The following is a 12,768-nucleotide window of genomic DNA, read 5'->3' on the forward strand; positions in this document are numbered from 1 at the left end:
AGACAGCCACCGCTCCAGGCACACTATCTTTGACGATGCTCCTGTCAGTAGCTAATGTTACAAAAAGTTGTTGGGTATAATTAGGGCAAAGCCTGGTGTCAGATCCCTGGCCTGAGTTTAGGATAAAAGGACAGGAATGGCAAGAATAAGATCAATTGAGGTTGCAGGTAGTAATCAAGATTGGGGTTAATTGTGAGCACTCAAACCTGATGAGTGGGTGTGTGCAGCCTGTGCCAAGAGCCAGTGGAGGTCAGTGTGGGGTCTGGGAGGCGGGTCTACCTGCAGTCTCAGACAGGCACCACGGCCTGGAGCCTTAGTGCTTACGGTTCTCTGGATGCCACACAACCTCCCTGCCATGGAGTTATGAGCAGGGGTCGTGATTCTGAGGCCAACTGGATTTTTTAGAAAACATCTGTTTCTATGGTACCTACTAGGGCTAAATGATGGAAATACCAGCCCCTGGGCACCAGGGCGTATGTGCCATAATGCAACAGGGAGGCTACACGGTGTGGTGTGGCTGCAGCTCCCTGCGGCACGTGCTAATGTGGAACGATCTCCAAGGCTCGTTGGGCAGAACAATACAGACATCTTTATTTCTTTAGTTGTTAAATTCTATGCATATAAAGCGACATGTCCTTTGCATGCCGGCACTCATCCGAAGCAATGCCCAAGGAGCTAGGGGCAGTGGTGGGCAGGGAGGTGGTGGGCTGCTGGGCAGGCAGGAGGCGCACCACACATTCTGTGATTGAGCTGGGGAATACGATGACTAGTGAAGACCAATCCACCATTCATTGAAAACACCTATTCCTATGTGTGCTCTCATATGACCTAGTGTTTGGAAACCTTAAATCTGATCCAGATCCATTGCACACGTCTCACGTAGCATTCTCTAAAAAAATGCCAAACATCTGTCCATGGAACACACGATAAAAATGACTATTTGGGCCATCACTGAACGTAAACAAAGTGTGGAGGTGTGTGTCCATCTGCTGAAATGTAGGCGGGCCCTCGGCCATCAAGTTGACGACTTTTCCAAGAGTGACCAAGAAAGACGGGAGGGGCGTGAGGTGAAGGCACAGAAGCCGCAGCAGGTGCAGCCGAGGGATGGGAGCTCTGAGGGGGAGGCAGCGGGAAGAGCCAAGAAGCTGACTTGCAAAAACGAGAAAACAGGTAAACGATCTGACTCAGGTAACGAGAATGATCCGGGAGGAAGGATTATTTATGTAGGTAAAGTCTCAAATGCGTTTTTCTAGGGACAAATGTTCTTTTCTGGGGTACCACAGCCTTCTCATCTGACATGAGATATCCCAAGCCCAAGGCAGACTGAATTTTACGCATCAAACTTACTTTCTCTCCTGGTGATCCCTTCTCACCGTCGAAGCCAGGCGCACCCTGGTGAACAGAAAACAGAAGCAATAACGGCTCAGAGTGCGCAGCCCGAGCTCCCGGGGGGCTTTATGCTGGGACCTTGCACTGACGGAACCCACGTGCTGTTGGACTGATGGGACAGGTCTTAGGTCCAGACTGCAGAGAAGACTGATGAGCTGCCAGTTCAATGACCAGCATGAGCCACAGATACAATTCTTGCCCCATTTGAAAGTTGGGGGCGGGAGAATACACACCTGTGATGAAAAGACCCACAGCAGCAGACCCACCAGAACAGTGCAGCTGCCTCTGCTGCGAGCGGCATCAAAACCACCCAAGGACTTGTTTTCTAAAAGGGATCAATCATTGTAGCGAGACTTTCCTACAATGCATCATTTCTACTACTTAAAGAGAAATCCACAAAGACGGTGGGGTAAAAATGATAAAATATAAAAATATAAAAAGGCTTGTACTCCAGTGGTCTATAAGTGTCTCTGTTCTTATCTTTGGAGACTATAAAATATGTCTTTTTAGTGGCTGCCAGATGGTCCCCCCAGCCCTCTCTCTCCTCTTCCTGTGCCCAGGGGCTGGCCACATTCCCAGCTCGCACCTGGGTCTGGCCCGGAGCGCAGACCGTAGCTCTGAAGGTGAGGTCTGTCTCTCAGGTGGCTGAATCGCTTTGGGAGAGACCTTCTGCCACTAGGGACATTTCTGCTGGACTCTTGGGGCAACCAAAAATCAACTTGTGTTCAAGATGCTCTAGATTTTTGGTTACTGTGGACTTTTCCTGTTTTGTTCCCCCCTCCTCTGAATGGCGGTGCACTGATTTAAAAGCCTCAGTGATTAGGGTGAAGTGGCGTGTCCGTGTAGGCTCACAGACTGCAGCCAACGCGCCACCTGTGCGGGTGCAGGGTGGCTGTGCATGGGTGTGTGGTGTGTGGGATACGGGAACTTTGTGCTTGTTGCCCAATCGGGCTGTGAACCGAAAACTGCTCTAAAGAAGAAAGTCTATTTCAGACACAAAAACAAACAATGGCAGTCATAGAATGTGTGGTTTACCCGAGTTCCTGGAAAGCCCATGATGCCTTCTTCTCCCTTCAAGGAAATGCCCTAGGAGAGAGCAGAGAGAAATAAGGAGCAGCCCAAAAGCGGGCACTGCGGGCGGGCACTGTGGGCGAGAAGCAGGACTTGTGCTTCCCGTGCTTGGGTTTTGCCTCTGTAGCCGCCCCACAGGCCAGACCACCTGGGACACTCTGCTCTGCACAGTCACAGAGAGCCCATGAGCTCGCCTGGATTATCAGTCATCCAGGACATCGCATCATTACCACATGGTGAGTGAAGGGGAGGGAGAACTGGGGACACGAGGCGGGCGCAACAGTGAATGGAAAACACAGTGACTGCAGGCCCCGGTGGAAGCTGCACAGCACACCTCCCCGCCCCACCTCCATCTTCATGCTCATTCACAAACTGCAGAAAGGAAGAAATTCTAGAACTGTTTTCTGAGAGGAAGTGTAAAAGCAAATGATAATACTTTCTTGCTGTGACAGGTGGAGGAGAAGCCGAGAGCAGGTGGCCTGTAAAGACCGTGGATATACAAGGAATTCAAACAACTCAATAGTAAAAAAACAAGTAACCTGATTAAAAAATGGGCAAAGGAGGTGAACAGGCATTTCTCAAAGAAAGATATACGAATGGCCAATAGACACATGAAAAACTGCTCAGCATGACTCAGCATCAGGGAAATGCAAATCAAAACCATGTTGAGATATCACCTCACTCCAGTCAGACTGCTTATTATCAAAAAGACAGGGAATAACAAATGCTGGCGAGGATGCAGAGAAAGGGGAATCCTCCTTTACTGTTGGTGAAAAATGTACAGACGTTCCTTGAACAATTACAGATAGAACTGCCATATGACCCAGCAATTGCACTGCTGGGCACATACCCAAAGGAATGGAAATCATCATGTCGAAGGGACACCTGCACTCCCTTGTTCATTGCAGCTCTGTTTACAACAGCCAAGATTTGGAACCAACCTAAATGCTCATCACTGGATGCGTGGAAAAAGGAAATGTGGTACATCTACACTGCGGAATAACTACTCTGCCATTTGCAGCAACATGATTCTACTCTGCTATAAAATGGAATTCTACTCTGCTATGAAAAAGAACGAAATACTCCCATTTGCAACAACATGTATGGACTCGGAGAAAATTATATTAAGTGAAACAAGTCAGGCACAGAAAGAGAAATGCCACATGTTCTCACTTACTTGTGGGAGCTAAAATAAATAATTAAATAAAAACACAAACAAATAAGGGGGTGGGGGGGAAGAAGACACAACAATCCCAACCATTCCTTGAACTTGTTAGGACAAGTGAACAGATGTAATGGGGGGAAGGGGGGGGGAAGAGGAACGGGTAACGGGTCACGAAAGTCAACTACTATGTATATCGAGAAGCAATAAATAAATAAATAAATAAATAAAGTTATTCCAGTGACTTTCCAAAAGCAAAAATAAATAAATAAATAAATAAAACGGCGGGAAAAAAAGATGCAGCCATCACAATAATACGCTGAACTTCAGGGGTGGAAAGCAGAGCGGGAGGGGGGAAAAGGAGGAGTTGGTAAAGAGCCGTGAAAATCCACTGCATCGTATAAAGATAAATTTACTAATTATCCTGATCTGACCACACAAAAAAAAAAACATTAAAAAAAATTTAAAAAGACCACGGATAGGAAAACAGCAGACGTAGAAAGCACGGCAGAGGAGAAACATTTGTGCGACCGACTTACTTTTATTCCTGGTTCCCCTTCGCTTCCTTTTACACCCTGTGAGGAACATGAAAAATAAGAAACACTCATTAATTTGAGAATAGCAATATTTAAAACCCATCAGGGTTTACGATATGAAGTGAAAAGCATTTAATAAAACTTTACACAATCATTATACATTAATTATAACAAAAGACTCCTAAATTTCGCAGCTTCAAAATTCAAAGGGAAAACATGCGCTATTTCTTCTGTACTTTCACAAGATAAATTAAATCACGTACAGGTACATGCCCAGGGAAAAGCCCGTAACGATAGTATTTGTTTGAATAAAATATCATTAGGAAGGTGCTCTGAGGAAAAGATACATTTGGAATGTATTAAAATCCAAAGCAAAAGAGGCTTTAGAAAGCAAGGCCAATTTTGCATGATCTATTTTTTTCCTATTTCTCTTTGTCTAAAATGGTGAAAGAAACGTGGGGACTGGCGGCTCCTCTGTCCCCATCTTGGCTGGGACAGGGCTCAGCATCCCTGCGGCTCAGGACTGCCCCTGCGGGCTGGCAGCACCGTGCCGGGAAGGCGTCCTCTCCCTGGACGGAGACGAGGAAGAAAATCCGAGTAGAAAGACTGAGCACCTCAGCATGGATCAGACCTGCTCCACCCCTCTCCATCTTTGGGCTCCTGTCCTGAAACTTGAATGAGGCCCTACCTGCTGCCTCCTGGCCACTTCTGTCAATGGTCACCCGTAACTTGGACCACAGCTGCCTGCGTTATCTCCTCCCTAAGGCAGTGGTCCTGCTGGTCAAATCCCACGTGTGATTGAGGACCCAAACCCTGTCATGACAGGTACTGAGAGGTGGTAAGTTCTATTTGGAAAAATAAGATTTCTATGTTTGGGGTTTTATATTAGTTCTCAGGTATTGTATGTGTCCGACATACTGAGCATTTCACATGATGGTCTTCTGTGAGGTTGGTCTTACTACCCACTGGACACAGGGGACCAAGAAGGCTTAGAAAGATGAAGTGACCTGCCTGAGCCAGCAGGGGTACAGCAGGGCATCAATTTCTACTTCAGATCCAGAGCATGATTTTAATCAAAGAAAACATCAATAAGGAAAGCATCGGAAAACTGACCTTGATTCAAAAAAACCTAAACAAATAAAGCCAAAAAAACCAAATGCTCTTCATGAGAGCAAAGAAGAAAAGTAGGTTTTATTTTGCAGAACACAACACTTTGCTGAGAGTTGTACGATTGTGGCTTTAAATTATGCTGTGACTATTAACCTACGTCTACAATGGAGACTCGTGTGCTTTCGGCAGATCTGAGATTTTTAGTGGATTCTGGTGTAACGTCCCATTCATCACAGTTGTCTAGGACGATGCACTGATGGAGCTGTCTCTGGTGTTCTTATCAACCTGGTAACAGTCTGGAAGCATGAAGGACATTTCAGGAGGGCCCTGTGGTGTGTCACTTTGGTGACAAGGCCTCCTCCACTTGGAAGGTGATTGTTTGAATAAAATTGAAGGAAGCTACCTGTTTTTCTTCTGCTGTTTTTAGTTCACCTGGGAATTGAGTCTGTTTTGCTGAAGCTTCCTTACCTTGTACTGGTCTGGGTGGTAGGTGGCCCCCGTGGGACCCACGAAGGGGTGAATGGTGTCCGAGGGGATCCCGTTGGGCCCCTGCTGGCCTATGTCACCCTGTGTGGTGTTGAGCAAAAGCAGTCATCGTTAAATTGAAAATAAACTATAAAACATGAGTAAAAGCATAATCCCACCGCAATTCTGCTATTTTTATTTTTGCCTATTACTTACGACAAGTATACCTATTTGGTAGTGTAATAATCGTAAAATAAAATAATCACAATATAAAATTATTTGTATCTTACTTTCGTTAGTAATCATTTAGAACTTATGCATGAAAGCCATGTAGATTCCTCATGATTTTGGGCTGCACCTGCTTCTGTGGGACGGTCTCCTTACGATGAATTTCTATACATGGAAATTATTAGGCCTGAAGGCTGAATGTCTTATGCTTCTAAGTGCGTTCTGAGTGTGGGTTAATGAATTAATTAACTTTAATTAATTTTAAAATTAAAATTAATTACCTTTACTTCCATTGTATCTGATGTGACCATTCTCCCTGCCACCGTGACTTCTTCCCAAGTTTTTTATCTTTTTATCTTATTACTCTGTTATATTTCACTGTACGGGGCTTTACATTTTCATGTGTCTGGGTGTTCAATGTGTTGATTTTCTGATTTCTGCCATGCTGCTGATGTAGAGAACAAAGGCTTCCCCTTTCACAGCTGAGCAGTACCTGAGTCCACTCAGTGTGCCGTCCCACCAAAAAGCCGAAGGGAAAACAAAATGAAAATGCTCCCATAACGGGGTCAAAGGGACACATCTACTTGATGGTGGGCAGAAGGGGTTTGTGGCGGATGCGACAGGATTATGTTCTGGCGAGGGCTTGCTCAGGGGTGTGGGTGCCACGCGCAGTCTTTCCTGCACACGATCCTCTCAAAGGCCATGTGGTCTTTGAAAAGTCACCTGGCCCTCGTCCCTGCCTTTGAGCTCAGCCAGAGCTGGCCATGGGCCCTGGTCCCTGGGATGGCTCCATGTCAGTCTTGGGCTCCTGGCCCAGTCCCTCAATCATGTCTGGATTCCACACATCGGGGGACGCCCTCGGGGAAACACCTTTACTTCTGCACACTGAGGATGGGCGGACGTCATGTCTGTAAGTCAGAGGCCCACCCAGCTCGTCTGTGTTTACAGCCTTATCCATCCCTGATTATCACTGCAGTGTGTTAGGTCACCTGTCACTTCATAATGGTGAGTCCCCTATGCAGGTGGTCTCTTTGCAAATGACCTCAAGACAACAGCATAAAACTGGCAACTAAAATGACTTATTTCTTGATTGCTAAACACTGCGTGCCTCTACCTTACCTTTTCACCCTTTTCTCCATAAAAACCAAGTCCTCTGTTACCCTGAAAAGATAAATGGTTTTTGTAAGTTTTTAAAAGTCAATAATCACAGTGAAATACAATTACTTTTTAAGAAAAAGAAATTCAAGACCCATCTACCTGCAAAATTACTTGCATAATATTCTGGCTTTACCTCCCAGAAACTAACGGACTCTTTCTCGTGTCCTTTGACCAAGGCCTCAGAGTCGGCAAGGGCGAGAGCTGAGATCCGATCACCAGCACGTTGTCTCTACCATTGCAGTTTAGGAACACTTCCTTGGGCTATGGCCCCTTTAGACTGAGAAAACAGCCCGTTTTCATTCCCTGGATTCTATATTTGAAGGTCATGATTCATCCTCTCTTGTGCCTCAGCCTTTTCTCATTTTGGTAAAATAATCCTAATATCATAGAAACATTTCCTATCTTTTTAATGATTTTGGGTGATTTAAAATCCATCAAAATTTAATGATTTTGGGTAATTCTTTGGGTTTCATCCAACCTTTTCATCTTCGTTTTTGCTTAAGAGGCAAAGCTAGGCCCAGTGTCTTTTTTTTTTTGCCTTTTTTCGTGACCAGCACTCAGCCAGTGAGCGCACCAGCCATTCCTATATAGGATCCGAACCCGCGGCGGGAGCGTCGCTGCGCTCCCAGTGCCACACTCTCCCTAGTGCGCCACGGGCTCGGCCCTAGGCCCAGTGTCTTAGCAAGTGATGAATACTTTCACAAATGAAGCAGCCATGGACTCTGCCCTGCTGTCTAAGATCAGTACCTATGAAAAGCGATACTGCAAATTCATCCACACTATAGAAACAGTACTCTTTTCCTTTACTTCCAAGCAACTTTGCTTCTACCCAGGGTTTCTAGGTTCCCATAGTGACGAAAGATCCCGCAGTGCCCTATCTGATCCTTCTCTCTACAGTGTACCACTGCCCCTCCCATGCCCAGATATTTTCTGAAAATAAAACAAAGCCTTTAATTAATCTCTGCTTCTTTCCCACCTGGCTGGGAGCTGAAATCAAAGCACAGACGTGCAGCCAGGCTAGATCAGAGTGTGACTGGTCGCCGTTCCCCACCGTCCCTCTCTGCCTCGTGAGCTGGCTTGTCATAGTCCCCAGGAAGTGGCTTGGCCAGGGGTGAGGCGGGCTGTTTGTGTTCGCGGTGGCGAGTGGAGATCTGAGGCTCACGCCTGAGCTGGGGCTTGGCTGCGGCTCCCCTGGCCTGGCTGCCCTGTGCGACATCCGCTGCTCTTGGCTCAGGGCCCTTCCCATCCCGCTCAAGGCTGCCGGGCAGTGGGGAGTCAGCAGCCTTAACAAGCTCCAGCTCCAGCCGGAAGCCATGTCAGAGGTGATGGGAGCCTGGCGGGGCACAGGGCTGGGTGGCAGCCCTGGTCTCCAGGGGTCACAGGAATGGGGCTTCATGTGGAGCAGGCATGGGAACGTGGGGGTGGAAGCAGCCTCCCTCTGGACACAAGTGATGGGAGGGTTCTTAGTTGCGTCCATCAACAGCCAGTGCTTCTGACTCACGCGGAGTTCTAATCCCACACATCCCTGGTCAACCTCATTCTATTTGTCTTGGACATTTATCCAACTTCCCCAGGTCATAATGAACCCCAGTTAGGTTTTCCAAGTTTCTAACAAACCACCTACTTTGTTGTGCTCCAACCAACTCCATAATCTTTCTTGGATGAAAATAGCTCAGCTGTGGGCTCTAGCCTGACCAGAGTGTCACTGAAGCCCTCCCTAGAGGCTGACACCAGGCTCCTCAAGAACCTCATTCTATCCATTTTTATGCCATCGGCCTCCCTACGACAAATATAGCCACGTTCTGTCATTTGAGTAAATCAGCACATGCACATGAACATTAGTCAGACTTTCACCCGTGTGATTTTCACACAGCAGCAGGTGTGATGACTGAGCTGCGGACAGCAGATCATGCACCATCTTTACCTATTTACTGTGCCAGTGTCTCAGGGGCACCGCTGGGTCTATCCTGGGGGTTTAACCTGAGGTCTTACGGAACTACAGAATGGTCTCGCCACAACAGAAATAATAAATGGTCGTCAGCCAAGGAGTCAAAAAAATATACACGAACACCTCAGTCCCCTTCCCTCTCTCTCATCCCCAGCAACCAACTTACGGGCTGTCCTTTTGGTCCAGGGGGTCCAGGTGGTCCCTGCACAAACACAAAGACATTTGTGAGCTGTTTTCTTTATCCCAGGACCCGGATAACATCCGCTGGGAAGCCCTGGGAAAGCCGCTGTCTGTATATTTGACTGCCATGCAGCGTGCACAGAGGCTTCCAGCACAGCCGTCCCAGCAGGGACAGGCCCGGGGTCAGCACTGCTCCTCAGAACGTGCAGTGTCTGTGGACAGCTGTTCCTCGTCTGTGTGTTCAGGTTTTTACCTTTACCCGTGTCACCCTGAGTTTATTCTGATCCCCTCACGAGGTCCCACCATGTGACTGCAGATGGCTTCTCTAACTTCCTCTGGGAGTCCCCACATGACAGTGTCTAGCAGTCCTTGGTGGCGCTTCAGCACATGTTCACAGATGGAACTAACCTACAGGCCAGCACTGCAGGGTGAAATCCATCTGCGAATGCCGCGGTGGTCTTTCTGCACGGCATTTGCCATGCTTAGGATAAAAGTTCTTAAAATGCGCTAGAAAAGGGTCTGAGTACAAAGAAAAGCAGACGCAAAGAAGTGGATGAGTTGGGGGTTGAGGATGATTTTAGTGGCTCATGAAGAATTTTAAGCTGTCAGATCAGCTAAAGACCCGGGGAGTATGATTTATTGCTTTGGATTTCTCTGAACTGTGTATTTAAAGTATAAAAACCCCAAACCATGTGGCATGTGTGCTGTGAGTAAGCCAACAACCATCCGCAGTAAAAGAGCAATGAACATCTCATTGTATAATTCTTGCTGCATTTCGTTTGGCCAAATCTTTCACAGACAGAGGGCTACTTGCAAAAATGACTTTCACAGCACCGGGGAAATTTACTTTGTAAAAACAAAATCTGTCATTATGATTTAATATTAAAGTCTGAAGGAAATTATGAATAACTCCCAGTGCCCCCAAACTGTCAGTATGACTGAATCTTCCCAAACATAGTTCTCTGTGGTTCTCAATGTCTGATAGCTGGTCTTGAAGCTGAGCAATGGTTTTCTGGGAGAGGGTCTCTGTCGGCTGCAGCCACAACCTCTCCTTTTGTAATTTAAGGCCCATTTGTCTTAGGACTAATAACTCTGGGAATGACAGTCAGAAACCTCACAGCGGCCAGGCTGTCTTCCAGGCCACTGTGTCATGGCGGGAGTGACCAGAGGCTGCAGGAGCCCCAGCAGCTCCCCTGGCTGCTCTCTCCTGTCTGCAGCAAGCCCGCCTTCAACTGATACTTGTCCTGTCACACTTCTCTTTATCGCTTGATTTGCAGCAGTGGGGGAAAAGCCACAGACCTCCACTAAGGCGGGGCACTAGGGACACTCTGTTGAGTGATGACCGCACTTGCTATCATGGGCATGGCCAGGCAGAGCCCATTCCCTCCTTATTGGCCCATAGGACTTTGGTCTCCTTGCCCAGGGATGACGGGCCCTTTGTCACCTGGTTAGGTACAGACTGGGTGAGCTTACGCAGGACTGGAAGGGAACGCAGCCAGCAATCAGTCAGAATCTGACATGGTTGGCAGTGAGTGGGTGGCCACAATTTTGAGTCCGTATTCTTCAACCTTAACAACAGCAGACCGTATGCAAAGAACGGCCTGTTTGTCGCCATGCTTCCTACAATGGCTATAAGCATCAGGTTGCTCTGTAAAGCTTTCATCTGCATTCAACAGTTGAAGAAGTGGCATCTATCCAGGGTGGCTGGACAACGGCCCAAGAGTGAGCACATGCACCCAGGCACTTACGGGTCTTCCTGGAGCTCCAACTGGACCCATCTGTCCCATGGGCCCAGGGCGGCCGGGAGACCCCTATGGACAGGTGAGAAAGAGGATGTTTTAAAGAGAGGTAGACTGGTATTGGAGTCCTGAAGTTCTTAAACTTTTGCTTGGAACATTCCTTAATAATAAAAATAAAATAAAATAAAATAAAACTTACCTGGAAACCGATCAATCCAGGCTCTCCAGGTTCACCCTAATTGAGAAGAAATAATTTTAAGACAGCTTTTAAGCATCTTTCATGTTATTGCAGAGTTGGAAACGAGCATATGAAATATATCAGCCCTGTCAGGACTTTGTAATGTTAATTTGGCTTGGAGTATTGTGAATATGGGAAAAGGATGCACTCACAATTAAAGATAAGCTAGAATATGTCCTGAGTGGAAATAAGATGATTTTAAAATTAATGAGTTTGGATCGTTCCATCATTCTATGACTTCCTTTGCTGTATTCATTCTTGTAACTCAGCATTCATTTGGAAATTACTTTATTAATTCAGAATTTACACTGGATTGCTCAGTCACATCTCCCACCTCTTGCAAACGTACCCTGTATCTGTCGCGGTCCTCTTTAGACAGTGCGTAAGGTTCCCCTTTCTGCCCTTTGGGTCCTTGGGGCCCCTAAATTAGCAGATGTACCATAAAAAGAAAAAACACAGAAAGTCCATTAACATTCAGTGCAGCAGTGGTAATTTGGATGATTAAATGCTGGCTTTTCTCGTCCTGATGGCTTACTTAGGTCATTCTGAACACCACCCTCTATATTCAACCACAAGGGTGAGACTTTTAATTTCATATTTACCCAATAATATCTTTCCTCAGAGTTAAAATAGAAATACTTCATAGGATTTAAATTACTTTCAAAAGCCCAGATGAATCCTCTGTAAGCTAATCCTCTAGTATACCAATGTGTTATTTTTCTTTGTAATTATATTAGCTTGTGCGTTCTCCAGCATCAGTGTACTAAAAATAACAATGCATACACTGTTTTTTTTTTTAGTTTTATAGTTTTGCCTTTTATACTTTTTTTTATTGGTTATGCATATTCATGGGGTACAAAGCTGACCATCACCACCTGTGCCCAAGATGTGATGGCCAGATCGATACTATCGGTGTGCCCATTACCACAGACTGCTACTATTCCCCGGGCCTCCCACCCAATCCCTGACCCCACTCTGGAGCCTCAGGTCTGCTCCCTCCCTCTGCAAGTCCAGCGCACCACTGTGGCCTTTCCTTCCCTCCTGCTCTCTTAGCTCCCACTTAGGAGTGAGGACACTACATATACTCTGAAGCACCACTTTTCCAGGAGAGACACTGGGTCATTCTTTAAAATTGGAATCGTGTCAAATACAAGCAATATGCGTATACCCATGTATATGTATAACTCCCTTTTAATTCATACATATAAAATCAGTATTTTAAGTAAGAATATTTTTCTTGATAATGGAATTTGTAATAGAATAGAGAAAATGGTGTAGTTTATTGAAAAGTTGAGCCACATTAAAAAAAAAAAAACAGCCAGTGAAAGGGCAGTGGGAAGGGAGCGGTGAAGCCAGCGGCAAGCAGAGACCACGGGCTTCGGGGTGACAGCACGGCGGAGGCCGAAGAGACTGCTCTTCTCTACCTGGAACTTTTCTTTTCTTTTCTTTTTTTTAATACAAAGTGTTACCAAACAAAATTTTAGCAGAACCTTGAATCTGCAAGATTTTTGTGGTAAGAAGATAGCAATATACTCCTGAAAAAA

General features: G+C 46.2%; 1 protein-coding gene across 2 annotated transcripts in view; it reads right to left on the reverse strand.

Moving 5' to 3' along the window:
• The window catches only part of COL4A2 (collagen type IV alpha 2 chain), a 191,096-nt gene that overhangs the window by 67,565 nt on the left and 110,763 nt on the right, over nucleotides 1–12,768 (reverse strand). For both annotated transcript variants that reach the window (XM_063102491.1, XM_063102490.1), the window contains exons 8-16: nucleotides 11,574–11,645; nucleotides 11,186–11,221; nucleotides 10,996–11,058; nucleotides 9,234–9,269; nucleotides 7,081–7,122; nucleotides 5,737–5,835; nucleotides 4,162–4,197; nucleotides 2,425–2,475; nucleotides 1,348–1,392 (exon numbers count right to left, since the gene is read on the reverse strand). In XM_063102491.1, coding sequence (XP_062958561.1) covers nucleotides 1,348–1,392; nucleotides 2,425–2,475; nucleotides 4,162–4,197; nucleotides 5,737–5,835; nucleotides 7,081–7,122; nucleotides 9,234–9,269; nucleotides 10,996–11,058; nucleotides 11,186–11,221; nucleotides 11,574–11,645 — 480 coding nt within the window. The remainder of the gene's footprint in view (nucleotides 1–1,347; nucleotides 1,393–2,424; nucleotides 2,476–4,161; nucleotides 4,198–5,736; nucleotides 5,836–7,080; nucleotides 7,123–9,233; nucleotides 9,270–10,995; nucleotides 11,059–11,185; nucleotides 11,222–11,573; nucleotides 11,646–12,768) is intronic.

The sequence above is a fragment of the Cynocephalus volans genome, chromosome 7 (genome assembly GCF_027409185.1).
Source record: "Cynocephalus volans isolate mCynVol1 chromosome 7, mCynVol1.pri, whole genome shotgun sequence".
NCBI classification, from domain to species: Eukaryota; Metazoa; Chordata; class Mammalia; order Dermoptera; family Cynocephalidae; genus Cynocephalus; species Cynocephalus volans.